This window comes from Triticum aestivum, chromosome 3B (genome assembly GCF_018294505.1).
Source record: "Triticum aestivum cultivar Chinese Spring chromosome 3B, IWGSC CS RefSeq v2.1, whole genome shotgun sequence".
NCBI classification, from domain to species: Eukaryota; Viridiplantae; Streptophyta; class Magnoliopsida; order Poales; family Poaceae; genus Triticum; species Triticum aestivum.
Genome location: NC_057801.1, coordinates 476231015 through 476245038, shown reverse-complemented (window position 1 = coordinate 476245038; position 14024 = coordinate 476231015). Strand labels below are relative to the sequence as shown.

Sequence of the window (14024 nt, the reverse complement as noted above, 5' to 3'; positions counted from 1 at the left end):
CCAACGATCAATCCGTTGAACTCGGGTCGTTAGGCTGCACAACCGCATGCCCAACCATTGAGCCAGTGATTGGTACCGTGTGGCGATCTTGATTGTATTTTCATATACTCCCTCCGTTTCGAATTACTTGTCGCACGTATGTATGTATCTAGATGTATTTTTGTTCTAGATACGTCCATTTCGGCGACGAGTAATTTAAAACGGAGGGAGTATATATATTCATGTTGAGATAGCCCATTTTTCTTGTTATTCTTTCCAATTGCGTAAAGCCTTAACTTCGCCGCCTGCTCTCACTTCCCACCACAGGCCCCGCCGCTCGCCCGATTCCGCCCCCGAATTCGTCCATTCTTTTATCTCATCTCCCGTACTGACGGCGCCTCATTCACTTGACCTGGACTTAAAAGTTGTGTACTTTTCTTGTGTCTAATTCGGTTGCAGCGATGCTCCGTGTCGAGGGGGGGACGCCCTGATTCCGCGCTGTTGCCGTACGTGAGATCTCGGGGTGGCCATCTCGCGGCGGCGACATGCCGTCTCTGCAGCTGCTGCAGTTGACGGACCGCGGACAGGTGCTTCTGGCTTCCAAGAGGTTTGCTCCCTTATTTTTTTTCTTGCTATTCTTTCCAATTGCGTCGTGGAATGCAGTGTTTGCCTCCTCACTGTCTCTCGTGTGGAACCAGGAGGACTCTCGCTGTTGTTTCTGGCGCGCTGATTGCTGGTGGAGCTTTGGCCTATGCCCGGTCAAGCCAGAGCCAGCGGAGGAGGCGTTCGGAGGCAAATTATGGCAGCGAAGCCAGTGAATTGGCCACCAAAGGGGATGGGTTGAGTCAGAATGGTAGATTGGCTGCAACAAAGCGTAAAATGAGTGGGCTTAAATCTTTGCATTTCCTAACTGCTATCCTGCTGAAGAAGATTGGTCCCAATGGCACACGCTTCCTTCTAGGCTTGGTATTAACAGCGGTAAGTTCCACCATTTTCTATGATTGCATTCTACTTTTGGAACTTGTGGCCTGTCACAACTCACAAGTGATTCCAATGTCGCAACTGGCCTACTGCTGCTAGCATATAAAGGAATCATTTGTGAATAAATCTGTATTACTCATCCTAGTTTCTTAACAAGGAAAGCAACCTAACAATCCCATGTCAATGAAGAAAGTTAGCAAAAATATTTTTTCCTGAGAAATAGAAAAGAAACAATCTATGTTTAATGCATTTTCCATATGTTTTGATGGTAAAATTTTGAATGTCTAAAAACATTTTATCCTGACTATTTAATAATATGTACTACCATCGCTAGAAACTTTTTTTAACTATTGCTACAAGTTTCTGTTTTTTCAAATGTCTACCTTTGGGAGTTTTGGACAGTATTGGAAGCTTTGCTAATGATCTACAGCACCACATTCTTTTTTGCAGGTGCTGCGTACTGCTGTGGGGCATAGATTGGCAAAAGTTCAAGGCTTTTTGTTTAAAGCAGCGTTTCTTCGGCGTGTCCCAACATTTACACGCTTGATCATAGAAAACCTTATATTTTGTTTCCTCCAATCCACATTATATCAAACATCAAAATACTTGACAGGGTCTTTGAGTTTGCGTTTCAAGAAAATTTTAACCGATATCGTTCATGCTGATTACTTTGAGGTACTTTTACTGCAATTTGTTTCTTCATTGGTTCCATTTTGTGCTACTTCCAAGTGCACACATTTCTCACCTGCATCATTGCATTATTTCCTCAGAATACCATGAAGAGTATTATAGAATTTGAATGCCAATAAAGAGTATTTTCTAAGTTCTTAATCTATCAACATACTAATTTGTTCTTGTCAGTATTATGTCATAGATTATGGGACCATTTATAAAACTAGTGATCAGTGCAGCAAAGAACGCATAGCTGTCATGTCATAGAAAAAAAAAAGAAATTCCATAAAAGGGGAACTATGTTTCATCACGTGCTATTCTCCTACAATCTAAAGATGAATATCGTTTCTATGATAGTCAATTATAGTATTCGGTTGGTGCATGAAAAATATGCTTACCATTTTTTTCTAGTGCTGTTACCAGTAATTTTTTAATCTTACCCTTTCTAGTGCTCCCATTTTCTTTATGCTAGTTGAATTTGCCTGCCAGTTTTTAATTTATGCTAGCATTAATTACTTTTTTCAGTTAGGTTGTGAAGATTATAATTGATTTTGGTTTTAGAAGCTATTTTCCCCTGTTTTCCTTCATGCCTTATTAGGAGAATGCAGTTGCTTTTAGTCATGCGTGCAATTTTAGTACACATGCTAGCAGCTATGTTTTTCATTAATTTATTTAACACTTCTTTGAAATACAATTTTGACAAGACATTTCACACTCTTGTTTGCTCTATCTCCAGAATATGGTTTATTACAAAATGTCACATGTGGATCATCGAGTATCAAATCCAGAGCAAAGGATTGCTAGTGATATCCCAAAGTTCTCTTCTGAACTAAGTGAGCTTGTACAGGATGATCTGGCTGCGGTTGCAGAAGGGCTAATATACACCTGGCGTCTCTGTTCGTATGCTAGTCCAAAATACGTGGTCTGGATTATGGTAAATTCTTGATAGAAAATCTTGGTAGCGATGCTTTATTTACTTATATAAGATGTGATAGCCTATAATAACCTCTATGAAAGTTATTAGTATTTTGTATTGACAGCCACTTTCTTCCTGCACTCATCACTTGGTAATTTTATTATATTTAAATGCTTTCAGGCATATGTACTAGTTGCTGGTGGGGTGATAAGGAAATTTTCTCCTGCTTTTGGAAAACTGAAATCCACGGAACAACAACTGGAAGGAGACTATCGTCAACTACATTCACGATTAAGAACACATGCGGAGAGTGTGGCATTTTATGGTGGTGAGAACAGAGAAGCATCTCATATTATGTAGAGGTTTGAGGCTCTTGTTGGGCATCTGAATCTTGTGCGTCATGAAAACTGGTGGTTCGGCATGATTCAAGATTTCTTTCTGAAGTATTTTGGTGCCACTGTGGCAGTTGTCCTTATCATTGAACCATTCTTCTCTGGCAACCTTAGACCTGATTCATCAACCCTTGGAAGGGCTGAAATGTTAAGCAATCTTCGATATCACACAAGTGTAATCATATCGTTGTTTCAGTCCCTTGGGATTCTTTCTATCAGTTCAAGACGTTTAAATATCCTGAGGTACAGTTTTCCATCTATTTTACAAATTGTTAACATTACGTCATTACACCATAGGTCCGAATCATGGAAGGTGACCCTTTGCTCCAAAAGTTACTGAACAGTGGTGCATCTATCTAATTAAATCTACTTTTTTTATGCCGTTGTAATTTGACAATAGTGATACTTCCTGTTCCATTTCTGACTTTCACACTGAAAATAACTTCTTTTTTCATGAAACTATTTTAGTGCTATGATCCACATTTTGTGAAGAGGGAAGAATCTCACTTTTGCTTTTTGTTGTTTAGTGGTTTAACATTTTTCCAAGCCAAAGACATTATGTCATTTTGTGTAGTGCTTGGACGAAGCATAACTGGAAATTGTTACATCCTGCTGTTAACTTGTGATTTAGATATTATTTAATTTCAATTTGTGGAGCTTATGATGTGATTCTCTATTTGATTTGACCTGTTGCATTTTGTGTTAGGTGACCTTCTGAAATTAAATAGAGAATCACATCATAAGCTCCACAACTTAGCACATGTGTTTAGGCTTGAGGTGCAACTTAGCACATGAACCTGCTGGATTTCTAACCATGCCCGTTTCACAGGTTGACCTAGAATACTTGCTAGAACGCTATCCTCTTGATAAGGAAGTTAACTGGGGTGATGAGCTGTCCCTTGGTGAGCAACAAAGACTGGGAATGGCCAGGTTATTCTACCATAAGCCAAAGTTTGCCATACTTGATGAGTGCACTAGTGCTGTAACGACTGATATGGAAGAACGTTTTTGCAAGAAGGTTCGAGCTATGGGTACATCTTGTATAACAATATCTCATCGCCCAGCTTTAGTTGCATTTCATGATATTGTTTTGTCCTTGGACGGTGAAGGCGACTGGAATGTTCAGCACAGAAGGTTGAAACCCTTTAAATAAGTTGTTAAATGTATGTTCTCTGAATTAATTCACTAAAAAATTAGTAATATACTATTTTTGCAGGGAGGACTCTTCCTTTTCCACTGAAGAGTCTGATTTTCAATCATTAGAAACTGATCGCAAATCTGATGCACTGACTGTTCAAAGAGCTTTTATGAGAAGGGCAAAGGTATATGATTTTTGGTCTACTGGATTTCTGTTCCATCATCATTAACAGGCACAACTTAACTCATGCTTCTGTTTAATGGGTTTCCTCACCAGAACAATCCTTCGTTGGGGTCCAAGGACCATTCGTACTCTACAGAGGTCATAGCAACTTCCCCTAAGGTGGAAATAGAACATGCAGTACGGACATCTCGGGTTCCACATTTGCGATGCCACCCAAGACCTTTGCCTCTCAGAGTAGCTGCAATGCTCAACATACTAGTATGCTGTTCTCCTTGGTGCCTTTCTGTTCCCCAATAATTCACTCAGCCACTACTTTAGAATTTAGAAATCTTTGCTTGTTGGTTACTCCTTTGTTTGAACAAAAACATCTAATGTGATATAATTACTAATAACCTTTCGAGTATACTAATGCTCTACAAACTAAGGAACTAGTAAAAAAAAGAGGAGATTCTACACACATAGATCGGATGAAGCCCCTTGAACTAGTTCTAGGAACTTTATTCTCGATGTTGATACACCCTGAAATTCTTATGCTACTCTCCTTTGCTCCCCAGGTTCCTAAACTTCTTGATAAACAAGGCAGGCAGTTGCTTGCTGTTGCTGTACTTGTTTTCTCTCGTACATGGATCTCTGATCGTATTGCTTCATTGAATGGTTCTTCCTTTTCACCCTTGGATATCTTTCATAGTTAAAAGCTGCAAGTAAATTTCTCATATGATATGTCTCATCTTGCCAGGGACAACTGTGAAGTTTGTCTTAGAGCAGGATAAAGTTGCCTTCATTCGCTTGATTGGTGTCAGTATTCTACAAAGTGCTGCAAATTCTTTTGTGGCACCATCTCTTAGGTAATCATTGGTTAACTCCATTTCAAAGATTTATTACTAGTTAATTGTTACACATGGATGCCATAGGGTCTGTTGCTGCAGCTTTAGTGCACATAGGGCAACAGCTATAGATGTGGCTACAAGCATCAAAGAGACATAGCCTGCATGGAAGCCATGCAGCAAGATAGCAGCAGCTTGCATAGCAATATATGAGGACAGCATATTGCTAGTTGTTTGATGCATTGTCTTATCTTAACATTAGGAAGTTGCATTATTTGACAATTGATATGTATCAGGGATTGGTTTTAATTGCATGCACATCTCGCTAAGAAAATTTAATGAAGAACATACAGTGTTTCATCAGTGAATTGCATGCTACAAGGTTTCTATAGTGGGAGTATTTAACGTAGGATTGAAACTTTTACATGTATCTGTACAGGACCCTTACCTCTAAACTTGCCCTTGGATGGCGAATTCGCTTGACCAATCATTTGCTTCGATATTATTTGAAAAGAAATGCATTCTACAAGGTATCTTCTCAAGCAAAAACACAGAAACACATTATTGCTTTAGTTTCCTTTACTGGTTACCTGTTGCACATTATCGCTTCTCAATAGTCTAGTTATGGTATGACAGGACTTTGTAGGTGGTGTTATAGCTGTTCTGATATTCATTTGAATGCATCATTTATGTGACAGTCTGTACTAGTGGAGAGTTGGAGACTATTTTGTTCAGTATGAATTGCTGGGGTTGTTGCTTTGTTGGGCACTTGCTTATGTAATTGTATGGGTGTGCCTCACAGAGCCCGCTGTTTGAAATTTTAATTATGGGCTTTGAATGGCAAAGGTAAAATACTTGAGCCGTTGCCTAAAACGTACCCTATACACATTTGAGCTAGTCAAAATGTTCTTTTTAGTTAAATCATAAGGCAGAAATACTCCCAAGTTAGAAGTTGTGCCTTCTCGAAAATTCAGTTACTTTAGAGGTTCTAATTTGGATGCTCCAGTCTGCATGATGGAACAAGATGCTGGAGTCTGGTACCTCCGGCACTCCAGTGGGCATCAACTTTGTGTGTATTGTCCAAGCTGGAAATTTGGATTTTGGAGAGGGATAAAAAACAATAAGGGAATATGTTTGACCTGTAACGTAGCCTCCATGCCCTTTTCTATACTCCAATGCATTTATTTGTTCCTAGTTTTTTGTGAAGACGGAGATCCTGAGTTCTGAGACTGGAGATGGCCTAGCCATCATGCTGTCTAGTGGTGGCATGACAATTGTTTTAGGGTTGAGATGGACAGGAAAAGTAACAAGTTATCCTTGTATATGTTTTCAGGTATTCAACATGTCAGGTAAAACTATTGATGCAGACCAAAGATTAACACTTGATGTAGACAAGTTGACCACTGATCTTGCTGGCCTAGTTACTGGAATGGTAAAACCAGTGGTTGACATTATTTGGTGAGTTATCCTTGCATCTATTGCTAATTATGAACTTGGTTTAAAGTTACCCTAGAATTCATTGTGATAATTCTAGCCAAACTCACCAGGTTTACATGGAGAATGAAGCTCTTGTCAGGACGAAGAGGAGTTGCTATACTATATGCTTACATGTTACTGGGTTTGGGCTTCCTGGGAGCAGTATCCCCTGACTTTGGTCGTCTCTCGGGCCAAGAACAAGAACTTGAAGGAACATTCAGGTAAATACTGCATATGTTGTTGCGTCTTGGTAGAGCCAACATGCCATTTAAAAAAAATTGAAGTGCTAATCTGATGAGCTTTTGCAAGGTTCATGCACTCAAGACTGCGGACACATGCTGAATCAATTGCTTTTTTTGGTGGTGGTTCAAGAGAGAAAGCTGTGAGTTCCATCGCATTACACAGACAATACTCAAGTTCATAAAAATGACATGTGTTTAATACCATCAGTTAATTAAATGCTTGTTTGATTATTTTAGCCTCAAATGTGAAGTGCAATGATAGGTAAATATTGGATTGTTGAATGATAGCTGGCTTCTTCTTTTTTTTACTTAAAAAGCATATTTTTGACTCAGCCACTCTGCTGAACTTGTAACTACATTCTCACTTTGTAGCTTTATGAAACCAGATATTGCTTCCTTACTGCTTTATTGTGTTTATCACTCTATATTTAGTTTTGCCTGAGATAGTTTGCTTTCCGTACCTTGTTGGCACCTTCCTAGCGAAGTTAATGTTTGCTTGTTTTATTCTTAAGAGTAGCTTGTAGCAGCCTGATTTCAATTTTTTTCAATGTGTTATATTTAGAGATTATGAGATAAAAATGTTATCATTATCCCAGACAGTGTGGCTTATTTATAGACATTGCGTGTAGCCATGACGCCATGTACATGAGATGGAATATTGAAGAACTAGGATAATATAATGTGGACACCCAGTAGTTCCATTTTCTGATACTTCTATATGGCATTTGTAGAGACCATTAAGTGCTTAGACTTTAGAAACTGTTCGTGTGTGGTTCTCTTTCAATTGTATTTGCAGTTCCAACAGACATGTTATATTTATGAACTCTAACTGACAAAGGTCCCCACCCCCAACTAGCTCTTCTGCTACCCTTGCTGTGTTAGATGACATGAACCTGACTTTCAGCATATAATTCTTTTCATATATCAGATGGTTGAGGCTAAATTCGTAAAGTTACTTAACCACTCAAAGATTCTCTTGAGGAAACAGTGGCTTTATGGTATTGTTGATGATTTTGTTACAAAGCAACTTCCTCACAATGTGACATGGGGTCTTAGTCTATTATATGCTTTGGAGCACAAGGGAGACAGAGCTTTGACCTCAACTCAAGGTTACTAATCTTCACAACTCTTCCATTCTACATTAATTTTTCATCTTTAACATCCCGAAATACATTGTTCCTTTGGTTTGTGTAACAGGAGAGCTGGCACATGCTCTACGATTCTTGGCTTCAGTGGTTTCACAGAGCTTCATAGCCTTTGGCGACATTCTTGAGTTACATAAGAAATTCCTTGAACTCTCTGGTGGGATTAACCGTATCTTTGAGCTTGAGGAGCTTACATGTGCCGCTCAAAGGAGTAAGTTCAGACCTTTTTTATTCCATGCAGGAGAACTGTGTATCAATATATTAAGAAGAAAGGGTGTAGAACACGAACAGAATTACACCAGTTAGATAAAACCTGTTCATCACGACACACACTCACTATTACGTTGGCTTTCTAACAGACAATAAAAATCATGTTAAATTCTCTAATTAGATTTTTCAGTAAGGAATTATGTAGCCCATTTTAATTGTGCATAATATAACACAAACTAAAACACAATATATTAGGGTAGTAATTGATCCTGTTATTGAACTGTCAACTTGCATAATTAGGCTCTACAGAATGTACTGGTATTTTATACAGCACATATTGTGACGAATCCTGTTCAGCATATTATGGTTGAACTTGCCACCGCCTAAGAGTTTGGCACGTGAAATCTATGAAACAACATTCTTATAGCAATTCTTTTACCATTCCATCATGCCAAGTTAAATAGTAAGGCTGTGTAGCAGTGTACTGAAAATGGTGTGGTGGGCTTTATATGTTTGTTAACAGTTGCGTGTTTGCAAAATTGCCAATAGTTGGCAGAAAATTTAGGGTGTGTTTGGATCCTAAGCAAGAATGATTCTTGCCTTGCTGGGCAAGGGCTGGCATTTGGTACAAAAGAAAACAACTCACTTTTGATGGCAAGCTAGGCAATAACCGCAGCAAAAAGCTTGCCCGCGAGCCGGATCGGCTCGCTCGCGAGAGCAAAGTGCGGCATGAAAGAAATTTTTTGGCAACTGCTAAACGACATGGTGTCCTGTGTGCAAGTGCTAGTAAATCCAAAGAGTGCCTAGCCTCCGCGAGCTATTGCCTGGATGGATGGGCTAGCTGGGCATATCCGAGCTAGGCAAAGGTCAGCTACGAATCCAAACGTACCCTTGATAGCTGCCACCCTGAACAAGTTAAAAACTTTGATAGTTGCGCCAGGTTGAAGTTAGTGTTCATGTTCTGTCATTAGTTAAGTTTTCGATTCTGAACATGCTTTTAAAATTCTCCAGATACCATGGTGTCTTCCAATGCCATCAGTGCAGCCTCAGAAGATATTATTTCAATTCATGAAGTGGACACCATAACACCATCACAGAAGCTATTGGCTAGTAAACTGTCATGCAATGTAGTACAAGGGAAAAGCCTTCTTCTGACTGGTATGCGATCTTCATTATTTTCTTCTCTACAGTGACCTTATATTAACAGGATTCATTTTACCCTTCCTGAAGGTCCCAATGGTAGTGGAAAGAGTTGTATATTTAGAGTGCTTAGAGATTTGTGGCCCACCTTCTCTGGGAGAGTTATCAAGCCCTCTGAAGGGATGTTCCATGTCCCTCAGCGTCCATATACCAGCCTAGGTACTCTGCGGGATCAGATCATATACCCTCGCTCACGGGAGGAAGCAGAGATGAAAGTTCTCTCACTACATCAAGCTGGTAGGCCCACTTACTTTTTGGTACATGTGTCTATTGGATTAGCAAGAAACCATGTGTTTGAAAGTGTGAACATAGCTTTATGATTTGCTAGGAGGATGCCAGTTAAAAGGGCGTACTAAATTATTTCGTTGCTTGTCCTGATAACGGGAAAACTGTGGTAATATAGGCAACAAGGCTAGTGCTTCCATCCTGCTTGATGATCACCTGAAGACAATTCTAGAGAATGTGCGGCTGGTGTATCTTCTAGAAAGAGAAGGGTGGGATTCTACACCAAACTGGGAAGATGTTCTGTCACTAGGGGAACAACAGAAGCTTGGGATGGTCAGTATTAACTGGCAAGCCACCTTTATTTGTTCTTTCATTTTGTATGTTGTTGAGTTCATTGAAAGTAACTCTCTCATCTTTGTTCTAGGCCCGTTTGTTTTTCCAGCATCCTAAGTATGGCATCCTCGACGAGTGCACCAAGTACACTTTCTGTCACGATTTTCTTTTGACTTCTCCAAAAAAATTTAAAATACTGTTTGCTAATTAATTACCATGGTTCCTAAAATTTTCCTTGATTGCAGTGCTACTAGTGTTGATGTTGAAGAACATCTGTACAGGCTTGCAACTAACATGGGCATAACTGTGATCACTTCCTCACAAATAAGTGCTTCGATAATCCCTGTGACAACACAAAATTTCTTATATTGGCGAACTGTTAATGTTTAGGTAAAAAAAGATAATGAACTGTTGTCTATTATCACCCAAAATTTATACTTTGTTCTCAGGAATGAAAGCAGAGTTTTGCTGAAAGCAACATTTTTCATGTTTATTACAGAGGCCTGCTCTGATACCCTTCCATGTCTTGGAGCTGAAGCTCATTGATGGTGAAGGGAACTGGGAGCTATGTTCGATCCGCCAGTGAGTGATGCCATACCTGAGCGACTGAGCTGATGCTACCATGTGCGCCAGTCACCTGCATGTACAAAAGCAAGTAGATATCGCATTGCCATTTGCCTATGGATGGATAACAGACAGTGGCAGTGTTGGTGTCCTGAAAGACAACCATATTCTTGTCAAAATATGTTTGGCGTAGAACAACAAATTACTCATAGTTTAGCTTACATCAAGGAGAAGGTTGGTGCATGATTGTGATCCACGAATGATGTGTGGCGAGGTTTAACTTGTAGAGGTGTTTCCGAGTTGCAGTAGGTGGACAGCAGAAGAGACATGTAAATTAGCAGATACCTATTGATTCATTAGATTGCATTGTATTAGATTCTGTGTAGTGTAGTAGACAAATATGCTATCACAGGCAAATCAATAAATAATGTGGATGCTGCACGGCTAGCGTTGTTTAGATTAGAGGCTGTACTGTATGTGCAAAAAAGCATCTGGCTGCATGCATGTAAATGGCAATAATTTGCTGAAGTCTTGCTCCTTTTTGTCCATGCTTTTTTTAAGAAATGGAAATTTCCAATCCATGCGCTTGGTTTATTCCTTGTGACTGGAAGTATGTGCTGCATTTTTTTAAGAGAGGAGAATCGAGGTGAACTCCAATCCTGTCACGCCAAAGTTGAAGTAAGACTGTAAACTTTGGCACCCATTTGATTAGCATCTAATCGAATCATATTTGGTATGACATGCCCATATTTTGGTAGAGCGTGTCCATTTTGGCCTGCTCAAATTTTGGTACGACAAGTTGTGACACCCATAAAACAGATGTGCGGTGATGACCTTGGTGCTGCCAGGGTTTTTCTTACCGTTGGGAACCGGTGGTTCCCAACAGCTCCAGTTCAAAAATTTCAAATTTGATTCAAAAATTGAAAAATGAAAGAAAATTCCTAAAAATACTTCAAGGTGCGTAGAATCTAATGGTGTTAAAAAATTTCAAATATTAGTTCATTTAGTATTTTTTTGGGCATTAGAAGTTCAACCAAAAAAGAAAAAGAAAAAATTCGCCAGTTAAACTTCTAATGCCCGTAAAAAAATACTAAACACACTAGTATTTGCAAAATTTTGACATCATTTGATTCTACGCATCTTGAAATATTTTAAAGAATTTTTCTTTTATTTTTCAATTTTTTGATTCAAATTTGAAAACATGCATTTCATTGATTCGCAAACGACCGGCTAACCGATCTTACCAGTCGGTAAACTGGTCTTACCGACCGGTATACCGCTCGCTACCGGTTGAACTGGGTTTTGAATTTGACCGGTTTTAACCGGTAGCCGAGGTAACCGCTTCAGTATACCGCTACCGCAGGCCGACTGTAGCAGGATACCGGTCGGAAAAAAAAACCTGGGTGTTGCGTACTTTTTACTGGGCCCGTAACTAATTTTTTGCCCTCTATTTTTGAACCAAAAAATTTGATGGCGGCTGCTTTTGGACGACGGACAGAGGGAATGCACACAGAAAAAAATGATAATTTTCTTTAAAAAAAAGGAAAAAGGTATGCAGATACAGGTATATTACTTTTTTGGCCGAGTGGTATGCAGATGCCGTCCTCCGCGCTGTACGGGGAGGCGGACACCGGGAAGCGCCAGACGGTGTGGATGAGCCACGGCGACGAGGTGGTCAAGCTCCCGCAGGGGTTTGAGGTGGTTGCACGCAGCGTCTAGGGCGCCGTCGCAGCCATCGAGAACCGGGAAAAGCGCTTTTATGGGCTCCAGTATCACCCGAGGTAGCAACCGTTATGATTACTCTTATGATTTAATAAAAGTTACTCCCTCTATTCCACAATGTAGTGTCTATAGATTTCTGTGAAAGTCAAACTTTGCCAACTTTGACCAAGTGTATAGAGAAAACTTTCTACATCTACAATATCAAACATGTACATTCTGAAAATATAAGTCATGATGTATCCAATGATGTGCATTTGGTATTCTAGATGTACCTACTTTTTTCTATAAATATGGTCAAAGTTTGTAATTTGTTCCCTCTGTTCTTGACTCTTGAAAAGAAGGCAAAAGTTGGACGTTTTGTGGGAAGCTGTACGTTTGATTGTTCTGTTTCAATTTTGAATTGTGAGTTGTCCGGATTCTTTTGCATAAATACTTGATGAGAAAACCAAATAAACACCATGCTTTCTAAAGTGGGTACCAATTGAGTTGGAAAAGAGGTGCTTAGGAACAAGCTACATGGTTGTTGTTATTCAATTGAATTGTTCTGTTGATATGGATGGACTGAGTTCTGCTTATATGGATAGCGAAACAGATGACAAATCATTTGGTATTATCCACTGTGTATCCACTGTATTGTGGTTACTTTTTGTGTATCATCTGGTTGCTCTTTGCATGACCGTTGAACTTTTTTAATTAGGTTACACATTCGCCCCAAGGAATGGAAACACTTCGTCTCTTTCTCTTTGATGTATGTGGAATCAAAGCTGATTGGAAGATGCAAGATGTGCTGGATGAAGAAATCAAGACCATCCAAACCATGGTTGGCCCTGATGAGCATGTTGTCTGTGCTTTGTCAGGTGGAGTCGATTCAACTGTTGCTGCCACTCTTGTTCACAAGGCAATCGGAGATAGGCTTCATTGTGTTTTTGTTGACAATGGTCTCTTAAGGTAACAATATGCTGCCTTATTGCTTCAAGTTCTTTTAAATAGAACTTATGCTTATTTTGGCTGTGCGTGCAATGAAACTAACATAGAACCTCGTGTTTGCAGGTACAAGGAGAAAGAACGAGTAATGTCAACCTTTGAAAGTGACTTGCACCTGCCAGTTACTCCCTCCGTCCGAAAATACTTGTCATCAAAATGAATAAAAGGGGACGTATCTAGATGTATTTTAGTTCTAGATACATCCTTTTTTGTCCATTTTGATGACAAGTATTTTCGGACAGAGGGAGTACATGTGTTGATGCCTCAGAGCAATTTCTCAGCAAGTTGAAGGGTGTCGAAGACCCAGAGCAGAAAAGAAAGATTATTGGCAGGGAATTCATAGCTGTTTTTGATGATTTTGGTCACAAGCTGGAACAGAAGATTGGGAAAAGGCCTGAGTTTTTAGTTCAAGGGACATTGTACCCTGATGTAATTGAATCATGCCCACCTCCTGGGAGTGGAAGGACACATTCCCATACCATCAAAGCCATCACAATGTTGGTGGACTTCAAAAGATATGAAGTTAAAACTCATTGAACCACTCAAGCTCCTATTCAAGGATGAGGTACCAAACTGCATCAATATCCTTAATCAACTTTGTAATTTCTCAATTCAAACTTGATCAGGTGTTATACTATGATGAAAGAGACATTTAATTATTTGTTCATTACAATTTTTATGATTGTAGGTGCGGAAGTTGGGGAGTATTTTGAATGTCCCAGATTCATTTTTAAAGCGACACCCATTTCCTGGGCCTGGTCTTGCTGTACGTGTCCTAGGTGATGTTACACGCTTTGGACACTCTTCGTCAGGTTTGAAACTTCTAGAATAATTTGAA

At 39.5% G+C, this 14024-nt stretch overlaps 1 protein-coding gene across 4 annotated transcripts; it reads left to right on the top strand.

Moving 5' to 3' along the window:
- The first annotated feature begins 270 nt into the window (after positions 1 to 270).
- LOC123070454 (ABC transporter D family member 1) lies at positions 271 to 11074 on the top strand. Of its 4 annotated transcripts, none has more exons than XM_044493684.1 (22): positions 271 to 566; positions 678 to 957; positions 1411 to 1635; positions 2369 to 2566; positions 2729 to 3183; positions 3770 to 4074; positions 4157 to 4262; positions 4355 to 4519; positions 4816 to 4915; positions 4998 to 5106; positions 5525 to 5615; positions 6419 to 6543; positions 6633 to 6782; positions 6871 to 6943; positions 7732 to 7912; positions 8001 to 8159; positions 9170 to 9316; positions 9389 to 9595; positions 9762 to 9916; positions 10008 to 10060; positions 10162 to 10240; positions 10416 to 11074. In XM_044493684.1, the coding sequence occupies exons 6-22, from the start codon at positions 3863 to 3865 to the stop codon at positions 10500 to 10502; spliced, it is 2199 nt and encodes a 732-aa protein (XP_044349619.1). In that variant the 5' UTR covers positions 271 to 566; positions 678 to 957; positions 1411 to 1635; positions 2369 to 2566; positions 2729 to 3183; positions 3770 to 3862; the 3' UTR covers positions 10503 to 11074. The 4 variants fall into 4 exon arrangements, with proteins under 4 accessions (XP_044349619.1, XP_044349617.1, XP_044349620.1 ...); XM_044493682.1 differs by having other exon boundaries at positions 271 to 586; XM_044493685.1 differs by having other exon boundaries at positions 271 to 586; positions 10162 to 10306.
- The last annotated feature ends 2950 nt before the right edge of the window (positions 11075 to 14024 follow it).